General features: G+C 37.5%; 1 protein-coding gene across 3 annotated transcripts; it reads left to right on the top strand.

The window, feature by feature from the left end:
- The first annotated feature begins 1,060 nt into the window (after positions 1-1,060).
- slc25a14 (solute carrier family 25 member 14) lies at positions 1,061-22,131 on the top strand. Of its 3 annotated transcripts, none has more exons than XM_067422939.1 (9): positions 1,061-1,250; positions 1,818-1,916; positions 3,425-3,563; positions 6,316-6,410; positions 14,100-14,185; positions 14,960-15,055; positions 15,180-15,304; positions 15,397-15,610; positions 19,837-22,131. In XM_067422939.1, the coding sequence occupies exons 2-9, from the start codon at positions 1,853-1,855 to the stop codon at positions 19,876-19,878; spliced, it is 861 nt and encodes a 286-aa protein (XP_067279040.1). In that variant the 5' UTR covers positions 1,061-1,250; positions 1,818-1,852; the 3' UTR covers positions 19,879-22,131. The 3 variants fall into 3 exon arrangements, with proteins under 3 accessions (XP_067279040.1, XP_067279041.1, XP_067279039.1); XM_067422940.1 differs by having other exon boundaries at positions 1,821-1,916; XM_067422938.1 differs by lacking the exon at positions 1,061-1,250 and having other exon boundaries at positions 1,676-1,916.
- The last annotated feature ends 228 nt before the right edge of the window (positions 22,132-22,359 follow it).

The following is a 22,359-nucleotide window of genomic DNA, read 5'->3' on the forward strand; positions in this document are numbered from 1 at the left end:
TGATTAAAGTTATTCAACTTATTATACAAATAAAATATATGAATTAGGTCTTATTTAATTCTATAAACTATAATACTGATCTGCCAACATTGTTGCTATATGATAAATTAAAATAAGCTGATAACATCACTGTTTTCTCCAGTACGACTGTACAGCCAAATCTAATTTTGTCGCAATATTATCCTGTTTGACACTGTGAAGCTGCTTTGACACAATCGTGATTGTAAAAGCGCTATATAAATAAAGTTGATTGATTGATAGTTTCCAAGCAGAACATTGCCCAAAGCATCACACTGCCTCCCATAGTGCATCTTGGTGACATGTGTTCCCCAGGTAAGCAAAGCACACGCACCCGACCATCCACATGATGTAAAAGAAAATGTGATGCATGGGCAACCTGACTGGTTTGCAGCTATGAAACCCCATATATAACAAACTGTGATGCACTGTGTATTCTGAAACCTTTCTAGCAGAACCAGCATTTCTTGAGGAATTTGAGCATCAGCTTGTCTGTTTGATCTATACTTTAGTGGACACCAGTAGTACAAGACTTTAAAAAATAAAAATACTTGTTTTTCTTCATTCACCAATCTCTAACTTTGTTTAAAGATAAAAGATTCTAAAATGTTATAACGGAATATAACAGATATAAATGAATTAATATACCATTTTACTTTATACAATGTGTGGGCAAAATGGCCATAAATCTATTTCCATATTAATGTATTCTTGGGGCAACAAAAAATAAGTGCAATAATGGGAGTAATAACTTAGCAACTTAGCAAACAAATATTTCATAATATATTTTATTGATATATAATTTCTTTCCCAATCTTCATTTCACTCATGGTGTCTTCTGTAGAGGACATGTATCAAATCAGTGCCTTGTTTTGTAACAGAAGATCATATTTTGATTAGAAACATTATCCAGAGAGATGTTTATTTATGTCATCTGATTCTGAATCAAATAAATTTGTTTACATCAAACAACACTTATTTCTCCCTACTGACGGGCAGGGTGACATTGAAATTTGGGAGGGGGTGGGGCTGTCTAGTCTCTTTCAAACTTCCGGGCGGGAACTTCCGGTTTCGGTGAGTTGAGTTCCTGCTACAGAGACACATGATGGGAAACAGAAAACCGTAGGTGCGCTTCTGGAGTTTGACTGCGAAAAGTAAATTAATCCTACATGTGGTCGAGACTATGGGGTCCACAATAAAATAACAGAGGTGACTGAAGCACCAAGCCTCAGGTATGTGAGCTTCACGAGGCGATAAAGCCTAAATGTCGCGATTACTCAGTTTTGTACTTTATGATGGTGAGAGTAGTTATAGACATAACGTACCTGACTGCAAGCCGTTAGATGTCCGATTCGTAACCATGTTACAGCCATATTTCATAATACGCCAACGCCATAGACCCATTTTAACTATATTGGTGAGTTTGGTCGCATTCTGTTTCTTTTTTTAATTGGCAACGATAACCTAAAAAGTTCAATGTGACACGGTTTGAACAAAATAGACGAGCCGTTGTTTGCTGTCACTCAACCTCCTTGGCGACGGAAGTAGGTGGAACTTCAGATCCCTCCGACCAACCAGGATCACAGATCAAATTATTGACAGAGTTTACAACCAATAGAATTTCCGCAAATTTCCTATGGCGCTTGCAATGAATCTTTAATGCGTTCCTTCTTATTCCGGTCCACATTTGTCTATGCATCTGGGAAGACTGGCTGTAGCACAGACGGGCAGCGCAATGTTGTACAATGTGAGATTAAAACAGCTGGTTTGCTCCTATTTTGGGTTTCTGCTGTTTTTAGTAGGACTCCATCAAGCCGAGGGAGCCGCAACAGAAATGGCAAACCTAAACTGGAAGCCGTTTGTCTATGGGGGAATGGCCTCAATTGTCGCAGAATTCGGTGAGTCTGTGCACCTGCTGTTTTTACATCGTCACCTTCTTCATTTAAGTTTGCTTATTATATTTATTCGCAATACATGTTAATATCAAATGAAAGGAACAGCATGCTTATTCATATTTGAGGGAAAATATAAATGTATGTAATATTTTTTCAGTCCAATATCTGTTTTTTTTGTTTGTTTACGTTTACAGTAGCTGATATAAAGAACCGAGTTGCACAAATATGTAAATAATCATTAAGTTGTTTACATTAAAACGTGCATTTAAATATTTTACATTTTTATTATTATCATTATTATAACTGTTATTACAGTCACGTCATTATTATTACTGTTTATAATTTCTGTACACTGTTTATTAGTTGCTGTACGAAATACTGTTATTTAAAACTTTTAAAGCATTACCTTTAGAATCCCAATTGCTGTGTTTGCCACGTTGGAGGGGTTGTATAATGAGCGTTGATTGCTATTGCAAGAATATTGTTCAGCAGAACATGAAAAACAACATTCCCCACCACAGGAAAAGCATCTGAAATAGGGTGGGATATTTGATGGCAGATATAAGAGGCTATGTACATTCACAAGCAAAGCAGCCTGAACTAAAGTACTAGTATACATAATAAAGTACTTAGGGTGCTTTCACACCTGCCTCATTTAGTTCGGTTGAATCGTACTAGAGTTCGTTTCCCTCTTTGGTGCGGTTCGTTTGGTCAGGTCTGAAAGCAGCAATCGCACTCGGGTGCGGACCAAAAGCGGACCAAACAAGCGTACCGAGACCTCCTTGAAGAGGTGGTCTCGGTACGATTTCAAACGAACTCTGGAGCGGTTTGTTTGTGGTGAGAACGTGATCCGACCTCGAACAGAACCAACTGCAAAAGTACTGATTATTTTTGGACTGAACCAGCTGCCGTAGTTAGCTGCGCTGACATTGTGTGCATGATATTATTACCTGATAGATCGTTGGCAATATTTTCGGAAGATGGAAGCATGTCAAGAGTTAATAATTAATGCACGCCCCCTCTTGAAGTGACGAGCGATGCGCGCTCGCCGTCTGCAGTGCATTAGAACGTTGTTTTCATGTCGCATCCGCGCTTCATTATAGAAATGTTTTGTTTGCATACTGTGGTAAATACACACCGTGTAGTAGATTATGGCCAGGGACAAAACTGGCCCGCACAGTCGTCTCTAAATTAGTGTTATTATAGTTTGCTGGCTTTGCCTCTCCTGTTGGAATTTTCCCACACGTAAATTCTGACCAATCGAAAAGCAGTTTAGGAAATACGCCATGGCCAATGAGTGATGTGGATGTTGTCACGTGCCTGCGTTTTGGTTCGTTTCAACTGGTTCGGACCAAAGCAATCAGTGTGGTGTGAAAAGGAACCAAAAAATCTGAAAAATGCAACAATGTATAATTGTTTGCCCTTGGTTCGGACCAAATGAACCGAACTAGAGATGTGAAAGCACCCTTATACTTTTGATCTGAAATATAACCCATCATTAAATCTTGCAGGTACGTTTCCTATTGATCTCACAAAAACGCGGCTCCAGGTTCAAGGGCAGACGCACTGCATGGAGATACGATATCGGGGGATGTTCCACGCTTTGTTCAGGATTGGAAGTGAAGAAGGCGTCCGGGCATTGTATTCGGGGTGAGTTTGAATTATTTAAATATTCTTAATGACAACATATGCTTCATTTGCAGTGGTGTTTCAACATACTTTCTGAGTTGTTCCCTTTTAAAGGTATGTTTGTAACCTGTTCAGTGATTTAAGGGTTTTAAATACAGCTGATAGCTGTAATAAACTCTAAATATAGATGATATTTAATTCACGTGGTCTGCACTAGTCTGTAGAGGAGCTGAGTCAAGTGAAACTGCCCCCCTGATTTGGCATGCACAGACTGCAGTCGTTCAAGTCTACTTGGTCATTTTATCTGTCACAGAGCATCTTGTTTTTCAAATCATCATCTCATATATTAATGTGCTGTTCCTTTTCCTGGCCAGAAGCATGTGGTTAGTAGGGTACTGTCATTTTCTTTTTAAAACACACTTAAGGCTATGCATTAATTATTCTTAGTGATTAAACTTTTTTGTCTCACAATAATTCTGGATTGAAAAAGGGACCAGATTTATATCTAGAGACTGGTGGGCTTTTTTGATTTGGGCCAGTAAGCAATCACCCACTTTGTTGCTTAACTTGAGTTTAAAAAATGTTAGAATACTTTTTTTGTTTGTTTTCACTACATTCCAAAGGATAATAATATACTTGTTGTTCTGCTACATTTCACAAAAACATATCGTTCCTCGTTATTGCAAACTATTGAAAGCAACAACCTCTCTGAAATGCGAGGGCAGTGTTTGGTTTGTGATCAAGCTGATTCTTTTCACTGAGTCATTTTGCAAAGTGCACTGAACGATTAACATTATGACCACTGACAGGGGAAGTGAATAACACTCCCTCTTCATCGTGGCACCTGTCAGTGGGTGGGATATATTAATGTTGATGTGTTAGAAGCAGGAAAAAACAGCAAACGTAAGGATTTGAACGAGTGTGACAAGGGCAAAGATAATTTCTGATGGCTAGATAACTGGGTCAGAGCATCTTAAACTGCAGCTCCTGTAGGGTGTTCCTGGTCTGCAGTGGTCAGTATCTATCAAAAGTGGTCCAAGGTTCCACAGTGGTGAACGGGTGACAGAGTTATGGGCAGCCTAACCGCAAAACAGTCAGGGTGTTATGCCTGATCAGTGTTTTTACAGTGCCTGCCTTATTTTATTTATTAAAATATCAATATTTGCCGCCAGTGTGTTGATTCTCGTGTCGCATGGAGAACATAAACAATATATTACCCTATCAATATTTTGTCCCATCCCTATTCGTGATAACTGATTTCTGGCTAATTTGGTTCACCAAACTTGCGGATATGATTGAGATATCTGGATTACGTTGTCTGAGATTAGTGTGTGTTCTTGTGTTCATCATTGGGAAGGGCAGATATACCAATACTCAAAACAATGATCAGGAATTCAGAGATTGGCTGATGGCAAGACAGCAACGTAATGATATCATATTAAAAAAGACCACACACGATGTGACCTGACGGAAAACTTGAATTTCTGGAACTTTATAAGGAACAAAAGTTCCTGGGACAAATTGTTTTGAGCAATTTCGCTGGAAACGGTGCTGAAGTTATCTGCATCTCTGGTTCATTAGGGTATTCTTGTAAGAAAGTAGAAGTGGCTAGGACATACTTACTTAGTATCTGCTTAAAAAGATGCAGTCAAAATAAGATGCAGGTTTGAGCTTACAGATGTCAACAGTAAAGTCCAGCTAATTTACTAATTCACGTACGAAGCATGGATCGTTTCCCAAAAGCATTTGAAAGCATTGCTCTCTACTAGTACGATTAACTTTGCTCACAATGCTTTTGGGAAACGCAGCCCTGGTCAGGTCGAGTCTCCAGTTAACAATTCACTAATTTATTCATGTCTAAATCAAAGTGAGCCAATAACCAGGAGATCCTCTGAACTTGAGTGTGCATGCAACTGATTGCGTGAAAGTGAGCTACTAATGCCAGATTGTAGTACTGTGGGTATGTGTGTGTTCTGTATCTCTAATGTATGACCACAATTACACACAATTCGTGTTTACACAATTTTTTAATACTAATACTATATTTTGTCTTTTATTTGTTTGAACACTTGAATTATCAGTCACCTAAATAGATTTTGTAGTGTATTGCTTATTTTCAGATCAATAGGACATGTTAAATGTCTGCTGTAATCTTCCTTATTGACTAGTGCTTGCTAGAGTAATAAAACATGCTTCATCGATAAGTAGTTTTTACTTTTAATACTTGAGAACATTAAATATCAAGTTGTTTTTTACTTTAACTTATGTGAATTTGAATAGTATTATTCAGTTTACTCAAGTACTTGATTTGTGTACTTCATCAACCACTTATCATAATACTTTGACACTTTGTGCATTTTGCATGGACAAGGACATCCTGTATTTCAGAGCAAATCACATCTACCTCTAAATATAAATTTTCCTGTGGAAAAACATGGGCAATTTGTGTACTTTTGTTGAACCGATTTGCACACAAGTTTGCATATGTGCTTTGCATGATTTTGTCTTTGTCTTCTATGCATACGAGAAAGTGTTGGACTAACTTTTGACAATGTGCAAACTTTAATGTTTTCTGACATTTATGACTATTCTTTCTGTTCTCTATTTTGATATCAATCATTGCATTAATAAATGTGCTTGTTAATCATTTCATGGTCATGTGATGTGTTTAGTCTGTCATTGAAACTAACTTATTTAAATTTCCATTTAACCTCAGTATGGAAATAAAGCAATGACCTTGGAGGGGGGGTGTTTTTCTCTTCTTTTTTTCTAGAATTTCACCTGCGCTCCTCCGACAAGCTTCCTACGGGACCATCAAGATTGGTACATACAACACACTGAAGAAACTGTTTGTTAGCCATCCTGAAGGTGGGTTTATAGGATAAATCCTTTGATCATATTGTTTATTTTATACAATATCTTTTCTTCTCAGTACAACAAATCTGTAGTTTAAGAATAGAACAGAAAAGCTACAAAGCTTTAAACATTGTATCTGGGACTTTGATGCAGTTATCTTCAATTATTCAACATCTAACTCTTTTTAAAAAAAACTCACTGAACCAGTTTTGTGGGAGTAGCATTCCGAAAGTTTTCAGACCTTGATTTGAGACCTGAACATTGATATCAAAACATGTATGCGCTTGATCGGTAACATACTCTATGCATATTTAATTGATAATAACCTACTTTCACATCCAGTCACTATATAATATATATAATATATTAGGGCCGGGACTTTAACGCGTTAATTAAGATTAATTAATTACGGGACTTCAACGTGTTAATTAATTATGCAAAAAAATAAATAACATAATTTTAACCACACTTAATTATTTTTGCACCCCGCGGAACGTTTTTCAATGAATGAGTTTCGACGGACCTATTATACTGGAACACCAACTAGCGCTCCGGAGTCACGACAACAGTAAACCATAGTGAACATGAACGAAGAAGCTGATGAGGCCGCTTTGCTTGGCCCCGTGGATGGGAAATTTTGTTTTAAAAAAACGAAGGATAGACGCGTCGACAAGAGCAAGGTTGTGTGCAAGCTATACAACAAGGAATTTGCGTATCACCGCAGCACATCGAGCCTCAAATATCACAAATACGCTTTTGCTACACTTAATGGCAAACAATGGCTTTAATATATTTTAGATTTATTGCACACCAACTGAAATATTTCAGGTCTTTTATTGTTTTAATACTGATGATTTTGGCATACAGCTCATGATAACCCAAAATTCCTATCTCAAAAAATTAGCAAATTTCATCCGACCAATAAAAGAAGTGTTTTTAATACAAAAAAGTCAACCTTCAAATAATGATGTTCAGTTGTGCACTCAATACTTGGTCGGGAATCCTTTTGCAGAAATGACTGCTTCAATGCGGCGTGGCATGGAGGCGATCAGCCTGTGGCACTGCTGAGGTGTTATGGAGGCCCAGGATGCTTCGATAGCGGCCTTAAGCTCATCCAGAGTGTTGGGTCTTGCGTCTCTCAACTTTCTCTTCACAATATCCCACAGATTCTCTATGGGGTTCAGGTCAGGAGAGTTGGCTGGCCAATTGAGCACAGTAATAGCATGGTCAGTAAACCATTTACCAGTGGTTTTGGCACTGTGAGCAGGTGCCAGGTCGTGCTGAAAAACCAAATCTTCATCTCCATAAAGCTTTTCAGCAGATGGAAGCATGAAGTGCTCCAAAATCTCCTGATAGCTAGCTGCATTAACCCTACCCTTGATAAAACACAGTGGACCAACACCAGCAGCTGACATGGCACCCCACACCATCACTGACTGTGGGTACTTGACACTGGACTTCAAGCATTTTGGCATTTCCTTCTCCCCAGTCTTCCTCCAGACTCTGGCACCTTGATTTCCGAATTACATGCAAAATTTGAGCAACAGTCCAGTGCTGCTTCTCTGTAGCCCAAAGTGTCTTGACCTGGGGAATGCGGCACCTGTAGCCCATTTCCTGCACACGCCTGTGCACGGTGGCTCTGGATGTTTCTACTCCAGACTCAGTCCACTGCTTCCGCAGATCCCCCAAGGTCTGGAATCAGTCCTTCTCCACAATCTTCCTCAGGGTCCGGTAGACATGTGCCGATTTTCGATAATGCGATTTATCACGATAATGAATATGCACAATATTGTTATCGTGGGCACTTTAAAATATCGTAAAGAATAATTTATTAACAATTTATAATTTTTTTATGATGCACTCAAGAATACTTTGCCCATCAACCGTATAAATGCTCAACACCGCTGTATTCTGCGTCAAAGGGACACGAGCTCAGATATAAACAAGCCCAACGTGCGTTTGCACATGACTGAACCGGTGAAGGAGACGCTGCTGAAGTGCCGCTCAGTGACAGCAGAGGGCGCTGATGAACTGCAGAATGCAGCCGGTTACCCCGGAAACCAGCACAAAAAAAAAACGCGTGTAGATTTTAAAACAGCCATTCGTTTTTTGTAATCGCAATGTTGTTCATCACAGCACCAAATACTTAATACTTAAAGACTTAATAGGCTATTTATTTTCAAACTTAAACATTTTTATGCTTTAATCTGGACTACAACATGCCCTAATAATTAGAACTGTTCTGATTATTTGTTATTGTTCAGTAAAACTTTGAGACATCCGACTTCATTAGTTAACATGTTAATTCATTATTTCCAAACTGACAATGAAAAATACTTATAAAGAATTAATGATTCTATGTTAATTTCTTAGTTACTGTTTATAATGACATTAAAAATCAAAATCAAAATAACTTTTTTAATGGACCTAAGATTAAACTAACAATGATCTGTTTTTATTAACTAACATTACCAAAATCATTATACTTTCTGTACCAAATGTAGCTTGCTTAATCTTAGTTAATGCATTAACTAATGAGACCTTATTGTAATTTGTAAGCCTACCTGTTGTTCTTTATAGCCTAATTCTTTTGCAATTTAATCTGTTTGAAAATTGTACTTTTACAGCTCTGAAAAAAATCAAGAGACCACTTAACAGAGCATATTGCAGGTTAGAGACTCCAGTGAGTCAGTGTATAGAAAAATAATGTAGGACCTAGAATTTCTTTAAAATATACTTGTAAATACGCTAATAAGGCTTTTTGAGTCGTTTTTGTGAGAAAATTTTACTTCCGCATCTAAAAATGCGCAAACCGGAAGTGACATAACGAGAGGGAGTGCCGTGACTTTCAACCAAAGGAAAACAATGGATCGCAATGACAGTTCGGACACTGTGGAAATTATAAATGTTTATTAATACTCATATGGCAGACCACAGCCATGCAATTATGACACACAATAAGGGACAGGCCAGGATTAGACAGAACAACGATCAGAAGAGAGGATTTGAGTTGTTGTGTGAGGAGAAACAGTGGAAAACAGAGCAGGTGAGAGTCGGCTCATAACATTATACGCTAACACTGTGCTCAGATTACAATACTTCGCAGATAATTATCATGTATCAGGCAATCGCAAAGCTGCTATTGGTCATCTAGGAGTATTGATACCAATAACAGAAACTAATAATAAGTTCAGACCATCTGGCTTAAGTCACACTCGCCGTCCACATTAGATGTAAAGCCGGGCGCGGGGCGTAACGTTGCGGTGCTGTTTTTGCTGACATATGAGCTCGCAGACGATCTTTTTCCCTCGCGTGGACATTGTGGATGCTCGTATGGTCGTGGCTCGCAGCATGTGAGGAAAAACACGACGAGCCGAGCACGTTTCTCGCACCTCTCTCTCACGATATTTTTTTAAACATACAAAATCAAAAATAATCGGGAGTCGGCTTGATTCTCAGCATGGCTGGCCCCTATTGCCAAATCATGCACAACAATGTCACAGGCTAGATCTATGAGTATTATTATGCTATAGCTCAGTTGCTGCAACCATTACAGTGCCTTTTTACACACACACACACACACCATGACACACACACACATGCATACGCACGTGCGCCCTCACTCCCTCTCTGGTTGTATCTGTTGAAAGGGCTGCTGTTCTATGCTTTTCAACAAATCATTTGCACACAAGTAATGTTTTCTATCTAAAGCTAGCAGCAACATTGAGTCTCTGGTTTGAGTCTTCAGTCTCTGTTTAATGCGAACGCTCGTGTATGTGTGTGTGTGTGTGTGTGTTCGCCCGGATCGCCTCAGTTACGGTGCTCAGTTCACGCGGTTTCTCCGAGCTGATCGTCTGACGGATCCGCGACCGGCCGTCACACTCCGCCGCGGCCGAGCCACAGTATAACGTGTTATTGTGATCCTTTATTCACTCATTCTGTGTTATGGGTTTATTTTGTGCCGATTCACCGTCGATAGTGTGGGGATGTATGACGTTTTGAGTATGTATTTGAGTGAACGATGTATATACGCTTGAATAAAATATTATCAGCACATAATTCCTGACTTTTTTTTTAAAAGTGTGAGACTATGCATGTGTGTTTATGTAGCCTACATACTTTGTATTAATCAATGTTGAAATTGATTAATGTAAAAACAATAGCCAAGAAGCATTGCGTGTGAGTATTTAATCATTTAATATTATCCTTTAACTACATGAGTATTGCAATGTTAAACTTCATCATATCGCTGATAATCCGCGGTGTAAAGTGAACACACACACACACACACCACCGCGTGTGTCAAAGCCGATGCAGAAGTGAAGTCCCGTCTCTTCACCTGCACAAAACGCCACAATGCAGCTTTTCTAACTTTTTTTTTTAGGAAACCTGTGGACTCAATGTCCTGACAGGCTGGACACTATCATTTTCCATGACAATGATAAATTTAAATAGAAAAACTACCGAAAATACACTGATTACTACAGAATACCAACCTATTCTGCACTGAGCCAATGCAGAGCTTGGCAGACGACTCCCTCTCGTGACGTAATATGACGCGATGTTGAAAAAAACTGCGGTTTTACAAACAGCCAACGAAACGGCCACTTTATCTGCCAAATTTGTGCTCTTATGTCTTTTAAAAACATTTTAAATCCTGCATTACCTTTTCATATGGCATTTTCATACAAGGTTATATGTTTATCTCAAAAAAAATTTAACCTGCAATATGCTCTTTAACATTGATTTCTCAATGAGTGGTCTCTTAATTTTTTTTCCAGAGCTGTATATATTTTTGGTGCACTATTGTATTTAAACATTCACTTATTTGTGTTCTTACAAAAATAGTTCTTAAAGCTGTTATGCTATGGCATCACTTTTTTTTTGCAACTTATTTCAATATCGTGATAATATCGTATATTGTGATAAAACTTCATCAATTAATCGCAACATGAAAAATTGATATCGGCACATGCCTAGGGTCCGGTCACCTCTTCTCTTTGTGCAGCGTTTTTTGCCACACCTTTTCCTTCCCACAGACTTCCCACTGAGGTGCCTTGATACAGCACTCTGGGAACAGCCTATTCATTCAGAAATGTATTTCTGTGTCTTACCCTCTCGCTTGAGGGTGTCAATGATGGCCTTCTGAACAGCAGTCAGGTCGGCCGTCTTACCCATGATTGCGGTTTTAAGTAATGAACCAGGCTGGGAGTTTTTAAAAGCCTCAGGAATCTTTTGCAGGTGTTTAGATTTAATTAGTTGATTCAGATGATTAGGTTAATAGCTCGTTTAGAGAACCTTTTCATGATATGCTAATTTTTTTCGATAGGAATTTTGGGTTTTCATGAGCTATATGCCAAAATCGTCAGTATTAAAACAATAAAAGACCTGAAATATTTCAGTTGGCGTGCTATGTATCTAAAATATATGAAAGTTTAATTTTTATCATTACATTATGGAAAACAATGAACTTTATCACAATATGCAAATTTTTTGAGAAGGACCTGTATATGTATATGTATGTGTTGGGGGGTGTGTGTGTGTGTGTGTGTGTGTGTGTGTGTGTGTGTGTGTGTGTGTGTGTGTGTGTATGTATATAATAATGTAATATATATATATATATATATATATATATATATATATATATATATATATATATATATATATATTACGACTACACAGGCGAGCTCAAACACAGTCAGCAACACACATACAGACAGTGCTCAAGCCCCAAAGCGAGATCACTTTCGCTTCCGTTTTCATGAAAGTTTGCAAATTGTATTTGTTTAAAGGCTTGCCAGCTTAAAAATTAAAGTGATTTTACAATCAAGAACAACATGGAAAACATCTAACTTCAGTGTTCATGAGCTGTTTTCTGTGACAAAGAGAATCCGAACCAAGCTGCGTTGTGTCTCTGATAACGTCCAAGCCTTGAACCAGATCACTTTCACTTGCATCTTCACAAAATTTTGTCATTTGTTAAAGGCATTCAAGCCATTTTAGACCATTGGATGTGTATCATTATATTGAAGCACTAGCACACCACCCGAAAACGCGCACAGACAGTAGCTCGCACATCACGTGAAGATCGGTTTTACATTCAGGTGCGCAGAAACTCAGTCAACGTCCTGTGATTTATCACTAAATTAGCTTAGAAACGCAACAGTTAAATGGAATATATTTTCTACTTTTGAAGTAACTACAACCCACAGCTCCACAATAAATAGAAAAGACAGTATAACTTATTTACACAATTGCCATCTCATTAATGCTTTTTTTTTTTAAATAAATGTACATTGTACTGTGCTAATTTATCTTTATCTAAATTAGAACAAGCTAAAATCTGTAAGAAATGTTACGAGTCACGACCCTTAGACAAAATATCTGCTAAATGTGAGCCACCATCAAAAATTTGTTTCCTTCAATTATTTTAAAATGACAAAGATAAGAAATTAACCTTTTCATTAGAAAAAAAAATCCATATTATAGTTGAGCATATTTACAGTACAAACCTGCATTAACCGTAATCAAGGTATAATGTTCAATTAATCGAGATTTTGATTTTAGGTCATTTCTTCCAGCCCTAATTCGGTCTAATTGCACCAAAACTTTGATGCTTCATAAAGAGACTTTAAAAGTAGAATTAAGTGGTTTCAGTCTTCTAAAGAGACATGATCAGTTTACATGTGAACAGAAGCTTAAATGTGCTTGATGGACATGCAGAAACCTTTTTTGTTTTCTCACCTGTGGCTGTTGCTTGTTTGGTGTTTTTAGACAATGGGAAATAGATAACAGGGTTTCTATGAATAGGTCTTTTTTTTTTAATGTAGAATGTAGCAATTGGCTCACTTTTCCACAATTTTGCCACAAGCCCAGCTCCACCAAAACAAGGTGTAGCCACCATCACTAATGTGCGGTAAAAACAAAAGGTGCTGAAGCGGCAGGCTTGTGCGTCTCTAGCATGATCTTATCTGGTGCTGGCGCCAGCCGGTTTCCATCTGACGTGGTACGGAATCTTCTTTTTTTCTGCAAACAACATCTGTATTTTCTTGAATCCCTGCTACAAACACTCAAAGAATGGTCACAGTTAAGCCTTTTTATTTTATTGAACAGGCTGTTTTTAGACTTTTCTGGCCAGTTTCAATTGCTTTCTCTGCATGGTTTTCCAAGGATGTTGCCACTTTTTGTCAAAATGCTTATTTTGATACAGGCTTTGCCTGCTGGTGTCGGGGTACCAAAGCCTGTTCTCCTGCCAAAATGAACGGCTGTTCTGACTGTTGGTCACATTGATTGGTCACAAGGAATTACTGTAACTATCGATCTAACTTTGATCCACATTTAAATTTTGTTCTTTCTCCTCCTGTCATCACACTGAACTCTAATCTCATTTATTTTTCTCTCTTGGGGTCTTATCATTGGTGCCTTGCTCTATAAAGACGAGGTGCCACATCTTAAAATAGTGAAACAAGGCTTTACTCAGAGCATTTACAAAAAATAAGATTTGAATGTGCCTTAAATTAGTGGTTGATTATTGCATGTTTGTCTTATTCCTGCCTTATTGAGTTTGTTATATTAGTGATTTGAATGGTTAAACTGCTTAATGTTTTGTAGCTTTTGCCACTTTTTTTCTTTCTCTGAATCTTTAATGAAACGAGTGACAGAACATTGTGAATCGAATGGATGCTCTGGTCTGTTTTTCAGATGAAACTATGGTGATTAATGTGTTTTGTGGGGTTGTGTCTGGTGTTTTGTCCTCCTCTTTGGCAAATCCAACTGATGTGCTAAAGGTATGTAAAATCTTCTCAGAAAAGCCACAACAAATTATTCACACACAGTATATATATATTATTTATTTTCATAGTTATGCTCGGCTCCTCAAAAAATGTATATAGTTGTTATGATAAGATTATAATTCTCGCACGTTTCTGAATAGATAATTAAACTAAATAGAATTCAATTTACAAGAGGTTCTGTTAAAAAATATGTTTGAATGAATGATTTAATGATTTGCTCAGTGTTCATTTGCTCATTACTGGATGATGATACTGTGTGGTTGAAAATACTTTTTGTCAAGCAGTTTCCCTGTCTCTAGATCTGAATGTACTTGTCAAAGGTTAATAGACACAGCTGAATCGTTCTCATTTAGGAATAAGACTGTGTGGTGTGCGATCTTTTAATGAATAATCATGCAGTTCTATTAAAAATAGAGAACAATGTTATAATCTCAATGCCACACATTTTTTGGCCAATTACAGACCAATATATAGTCCACATAAAACTGTCCAAACAATACATGCAGACATAAATCTCATGATTCGCGTTTGGTAATCATAATTTACGCAAGCGCACAGTCACGCCAGCGTGCAAATTGCTTGCGGTTATGAATTGCATGCGGACATATTTTGTACTTAATTTAATAATCGAACTGCTCGCAGCTGTGTTCGCATACTTGTGTAAAGTATGTTTCCCATCTTATCGCTATCCTAACTTTTAGTTTTTTACAACACAGACCACTGAGCTTGTTTTATCTTATGGACTGTTATTTCCCTGGGCCTTATCAGATTCGCATGCAAGCTCAAGGCAGCTTGTTACAGGGAAGCATGATGTCTAATTTCATCAACATTTACCAGACAGAGGGAACGCGAGGCCTGTGGAGGGTGAGTGCTTTCATTATGTCTTGTCTTAGACATCAGCGGTGAGATTTTAAAGCGTGTGAGCATTTCAGCTTTCTAAATATATACCGGCTTTGCTTTGATACAGTGATGTCTTTATTGTTTTCAGGGTGTCATTCCTACTGCACAGAGGGCAGCCATCGTGGTGGGTGTGGAGCTGCCAGTCTATGACATCACCAAGAAGCATTTGATTCTTTCAGGCCTCATGGGAGACACGGTGTTAACACATTTCATGTGAGCATTTCTTGCAGTACTTGCATGTCAATTTAAAATTTTAATTATAACATTGAACCTCATGAGTCGTATGGTTTCTTCTGTTTCTTTAGATCCAGTTTCACGTGTGGTCTGGCAGGAGCACTGGCCTCCAACCCCGTGGACGTGGTGAGGACACGCATGATGAATCAGCGTGTGCTGGCCGGTAACCCTATGTACAAGGGCACCCTGGATGGACTCATGCAGACCTGGAGAAATGAAGGGTTTTTTGCTCTCTATAAAGGCTTTTGGCCCAACTGGCTGCGTCTGGGCCCCTGGAACATCATTGTATCCTTTATCAATAAAATACTTTGCTTTAGGTCCTTAGGGTTTTTTTCACACCGGACACTTGCTGCAGTCCGAACCAAGTGTGATTTGTTCAAGCGGTATAGTTACAGGATCATTTAATTCTGTCCAACTCTGTTTCATTTGCTTTCGTCTTGCGTCATAACAAACTTTTCTGGCACATTACAAAAAACAATGCAGGTCTATATATATATATATATATTTTTTTTTTTAATTTGGTGCTATTATATGCAGCAGTGTGAACAACACTTGGGATTACTGTATGTGTGTCACATGAAGTATGCTTTGCTAATTTGGTACCGCAGTGAGCTTCCCTATCTGCAGCTTTCACATTCCAATTTTTTATGCGATTGCATTGTTTAAACTAAACTGCCAGTGTGAAAGCACCCTTACAGATGTTCTTTGTTTTGTAGTGTTTACATAGTCCAACCACTAGAGGTCAGTACATTGCCACATGAGAGAGATGGAGATTACAATAAGGCAATTCAAAATCAGTTACAAACTCTAAATAACAGCACAACTAGATAGTAAGGAAATAAAAACTAAGGAAAATAAAATAGTTTAAATTCCTTCAATAAACCAAGTAGTCTTCTACTTTTTTTAATATTAATATTCTTAAAGATTTACAGAATATCCAAAATCTGAAAAACAGAAAACACAGGCTTTGTTTTAAGGCATTTGCAGTTAATATCAAATTTCCCCAAAATTAAAATATTGTTCAGTAAAAATTGTGTATCTTCCATTGTCTTTTTTTTTTTTTTTGAAAATGAAGGAATCAAATTAATTTTAATTTTAAGACATCCATACATGTCAGCCCAAAGGCTCTACTACTCAAACATTAAAAAAAAAAAAAAATGTAGCTAGATACAGTGAGGAAAATGTGAGAGAAACACCCTGCTATTTTGCAAGTTCTCCTACTTAGAAATCATGGAGTGGTCTGAAATTGTCATAGTAGGTGCATGTCCACTGTGAGAGACATAATCTAAATTAAATTAAAAAAATCCAGAAATCACAATATATGATTTTTTTAACCATTTATTTGTATGATACAGCTGCAAATACGTATTTTAACATCTGAGAAAATTAATGCTAATATTTCGTACAGTAGCCTTTGTTCGCAATTACAGAGGTCAAACGTGTAGTTTCCTGTAGTTTTTCACCAGGTTTGCACACACTGCAGGAGGGATTTTGGCCCACTCCTCCACACAGATCTTCTCTAGATCAGTCAGGTTTCGGCCTGTCACTGAGAAACACAGAGTTTGAGGTCCCTCCAAAGATTCTCTATTGGGTTTAGGTCTGCAGACTGGCTAGGCCACGCCATAACCTTGTTATGCTTCTTACAGAGCCACTCCTTGGTTATACTGGCTGTGCTTCGGGTCATTGTCATGTTGGAAGACCAAGCCTCGACCCATCTTCAATGCTCTAACTGAGGGAAGGAGGTTGTTCCCCAAAATCTTGCAATACATGGCCCCGATCATCCTCTCCTCAATACAGTGCAGTCGCCCTGTCCCATGTGCAGAAAAACACCCCCAAAGCATGATGCTACCACCCCCATGCTTTACAGTAGGGTTGGTACTCATCATTCTTCTTCCTCCAAACATGTTTAGTGGAATTATGACCAAAAAGTTATATTTTGGTCTCATCTGACCACATGACTTTCTCCCATGACTCCTCTGGATCATCCAAATGGTCATTGGCAAACTTAAGATGGGCTGGTTTAAGCAGGGGAACCTTCCGTGCCATGCATGATTTCAAACCATGACGTCTAAGTGTAGTACCAACAGTAACCTTGAAAACTGTGGTGTTTTTAGATTATGTCTCACAGTGGACATGCACCTATGATGACAATTTCAGACCCCTCCAAGATTTCCAAGTGGGAGAACTTGGAAAATAGCGGGAGTTCAAATACTTATTTTCCTCACTGTAGATATATATTTCTGTCTCTCACACACACACACACACACACACACACACACACACACACACACACACACACACACACACACACACACACACACACACACAAAGTGGTCCTCCAAAAAGTACTGGAACACTTAAGCTTTAAAGGGTTACTTCAGCGATTAGCATATGGCTTTGTATCAGTAGAAACCCCAGAGTATATTCAAATAATTGTGCTTCTTCCCCCCCCATATCCCCCTGAGACAAGAGATTTATGCATTTTATTTCTGGAAAAATTCCTCCTATGATGCAAATTGACGATATTTGCATCATAGGAGGAATGTTTGGCCAAAGGCTAAAGACTACAGCCAGCAGAGGGAGCCATTTCCGCATGTTTTGAACACGCGCAGAGGGGATGGGAGATGGGAGATTACACTCAGAGTTCACCTCGCACTCATTTAAACAGAGCTATGGTGAGCAATGTAAGTCTTTTAACTTCTCAAATTAATTTCTATGAAAGTTAAGCTTGCAAAGGCATGAACTGAAACACGCCAGACTGAACGTTGTGAATGTATGCCGCGAGTGTAGTGGCGATTACCTCAGCTCTCATCACGAGAGCTCAGCTCATTTATCTGACTCCTGCAGTTAGTGCTCAGTGCTGTGAGACTTGCGTGGCGACTCACTCATTATATTGAACAGACACGTTCAGTTTTTAATTGTAGTGTCTTCTCCAACTCAGTCACAATAATTAAGTTGGTGGCTTTGGGAATGGCCTCACAGGGCAGCGAAGCATTCTGGGAATTGTAGTCTTTCATCCCCATGAGACAAAATACATTTTCTGTCTTTTCTCAGTCTAGAAGGCACCAAATTCAAAAATAATTTCACATTTCTACTACATTGATGACCCAGTTTAAATACAGATTCATCTCCTCAGTGCTGAAGTACCCCTTTAATTTTTTATTATTATTTGTATTATTAATATATTTCCAAGAACAGATCACAAACATTGCAATATTATTAATTAGCTTTTAAATGATTATGTAGCAGAAGCACACGTTTAAGTGAAACATTTAAAATAAACTTTAAAGGGGAGCTATCATGCAAAATTCATTGCATGTTTGAACACTGATGTGTGTCCTCAGTGTGTAAACAGCCAGCCTATAATAGTACAATTCCCCACTTCTTCTTTTTTATAATACCCATAAATCATAAACAGTCTCTCCAAACAAGTAGTTCCAGATTTTTTTATTTTACTCGCCAGACTTTTTACATAAGGCAAGAACAATGTAAATTATGAAATTCTACAAAAATAATAAATGTTTTCACATTAAATATCAACTTTATTTATACTTTTTTAAAAATATAAAATTACATTTCAAAAACAATTACAATAAAAACAGTCTAATAAGTTTGTTTGGCGCTCAAACACAGGAGCCTGAATTTTAGCGGAGATTTGCTTGAAGAAGGCCCGTACTCTCCTGACCGTAAAATGGACGCATTTCCATGACTTTTTAACATATTAGGATGGAGAATATATCTATGAAATGTAAATTATGCATCAAGGAAGGCATCACATCTCAAATGTATTAAACAGCACGATTCTGTCAAGTCAACTTTTTTATATAGCGTTTTTTACAGTGATTATTGTTTCAAAGCAGCTTCACAGTGTTAAACAGGAAAATATTGCAAAAAAATTTGATTTGGCTGTACAGTCCTTCTGGAGAAAACAGTGATGTCATCAGCTCATTTCATTTGATCATATAGCGACAATGTGGGCAGATCAGTAATATAGTTTATATAGTTAATTTAGTAAATTTAATTTAATTTGGATATTTAGTTGAAAACTTGGATCGAAATTTTAGTGTCCCCAACTGAGCAAGCCAAGCCAAAGGCATCAGTCAGCCCATCCATCTGTCATGCAAACTATATGCGTTAACTATATCTTATCAGTTAATTTGATGCCCTTAATATAAAGTATGCATCATGTTTAGGACAAATTGGATTATACTCCACAATTTTTCAAATGCGTTCGCATAAACTACCGTATAGCAATATAAATGGTATTGCTTCGATCCATATAGTTTCTAAAAAGTATATATATATATATATATATATATATATATATATATATATATATATATATATATATATATATATATATATATCGTACAAACTCAATATACCGCCCAGCCCTATGCCACATTATCATAATATTGTGATATGAGCATAAAGTGTGTGTGTGTGTGTAAATGCATATGCTGACATTATCTATTCTTGTATATTCCCATGATCCTTGACTTCATTTTCAGTTCTTCATCACCTTTGAGCAGCTGAAGAAGCTTCCGTTGTAGCCGAGTCTGAGAATACACTGAACTCTGTGTGTGTGTGTGGAGCTTCTGTCCTTCAGCATTCACCATCCCTTCTCCATCACACACACACACACACACACACCTTTAAGTATGTTTATTTAAGAACTTGTTTTATTCTGTTCTTATTTGTATTGTACATACTTGACATATTTAAACACTTGTTTTTGCACCTGCTTTATTTTTCACTCCTGGCAGCTTTCTGTCTGTTAACGCTGTGTTCACAGACTCAGTGGTGATATCAAAATGTATGCTAGCATATTTGAGGTAAAGTGCTATAGATGGAAACCATCAGGCATAGTTTCTCCTCCCTGGCTTGAGCCTGGCACCTTAGAACTCCTAAAGACACGTCCGCCAGGTGAGGATGTAGAGAAATAGTTAGTGTGTTTCTGAATATAAGCAGAGGTTATTTCATATTAGATCCCCGCCAAGATTATTTGAGGTCAACACACTCCAAATTTAGACGTTATCCTAGACGCAAGTTAAACTGTTCACGAGTAGATGCCTCTTCAATAACACATCTTTTTGCACATCTGTAGACTGCAGATATGATAGGAAATGTCCATGTTACAAATTTGTACAGGTCAAATACCAAAGGAACTAGTAAGGGGATGACCTCACGTCCTGGATCTTTGAACTCAGTGGGCCTTATTCATAAAACACGAGCAAGTTTTTGTGTAGTCGGTTCATCCTTAAGTTGTCACATTTAAATCAACACTGCATTCAGCACGTTTCATGAGGCTCAGTGTGTGCAAAAAGCTTCTTTTGGCTAATATTATGTTTAAGACTTCTGAAACACTCCATGGAAATGAGTGAGAAGTTTATGCTTGAACATGCACATAATTTAAATCACTTGTGCACAAGATATGGTACTTTTTCTCATTCTTTTCTCTCTTTTTGCAGCAATCTCTGTATTGCGTGTGTGTGTGTGTGTGTATGTGTGTATGTGTGTGTGTGTGTCTCAGACACATGCAAAATGTTAAATATTTGGCAACTGCAAAAATTGTGTAAAAACTGCTACTGTATGATAGATTGAAAATAAAATGTTTAGTGCATATAGTTTTTTTTTTTTTTTTTTTTTAATTATTAGATTTTGTGGGAAAAGGGGACAGTAGCATTTTGGGTGCTTGCCTCCTTTGCCAAAGTGTACAGGTTTTGAACCAGAATTGCACTTGTCTCTGAGTTTTTAAAAATGAAATTATTATTGGGAAAGTACTGTTACATATTTATCATCGTATGTATTTCAAGCCTTACGACTTCCTGCTTTTGTATTTATGCCTTTGCCTGATTGTTTTATGCCTCTTGATGTGCTAGCCAAACATGAAGGGTTGAACTTCTGCTATGATTTACTGTGCTCTGTTGTTCATAACCTTTAACATGTTCACTTTAACTAATCAAACTTCTTGCTTAAGTTATATAGGCAAACTGTTCAACTTTAAACGGCTTTATGTATGTAATGCCTGAGTTCAGGGGTGTTGTTCTTTGATATACTTGCTTCAAATGCTTTCCCAGACTTTGGCTTTTGCTAGATTGGTGACTACAGCATGGTGGTGCATGATATAGTCCTGTCTGGATAACTTTTAAAAATGCTTATTTCCTTGTGTAGCAAAGACCAAGAACCACATTAACCAATGTGCCAGTGTTTTTATTTCAATTTACTGTTAGTCGCCCACAGATCATGGTGTTTTTTTGTTTGCTTTATGCTTTGCAGATTTTTAAAGTCTTTTTTTTTTTTTTTTTTGCAGAAATGTGCTCATTTATTATATGAAATGTTATTTTGTGTAGATGTACTTTAAATTTGTTCGGTGTTCATTTGGATGTATAATGGAAGTCATGAATGTTCTGAGTACTCTGTCATACAATGATAAAAAAACAAAAAAACATAATTTACTGCCCCAATTTAATTTAATAAATGAGCTGATGCAGTGCAGTATAAGTGCAGAGTGAAAAGCGTGTGTATGTATGTGTACATAAATATATATGTGTGTGTGTGTGTGTGTGTGTGTGTGTGTTTGGAAAGTGGGTATAAAAGCAAATAAAATTCCCAACACTGCTGTGCTTTTTTTTTCTTTGAAAATCAAAATGAAGCCAGTACCCATTGCTGGGTATTATATTTGCTTGCAATTGCCAATTTCTTTGTAATCCACTCTTTGGTTACATGTCTTTGCACCAAACACCATTATTATTTATGATCTGTTGCTTGATAGACAATGAATTGTATTAAAAATGCCAGATTCATTTCGCTTTGTCTGATGTAATTGTGCACCCAGATAAGCAGTGTTCACAGAAAGTTTGTTGTTATAGGTCACATTTAGCCTAATGGAGGCATAGGAGCAAACAAATTTACGAATTAATGAACTGCAACATCATACGATTCTCTTAATACATATACACATACGTATACATATATATATACACATATATATTTATATACACACACACATGCAGATCAGGCATATGATTATG

Source organism: Pseudorasbora parva, chromosome 18, assembly GCF_024679245.1.
Source record: "Pseudorasbora parva isolate DD20220531a chromosome 18, ASM2467924v1, whole genome shotgun sequence".
NCBI classification, from domain to species: Eukaryota; Metazoa; Chordata; class Actinopteri; order Cypriniformes; family Gobionidae; genus Pseudorasbora; species Pseudorasbora parva.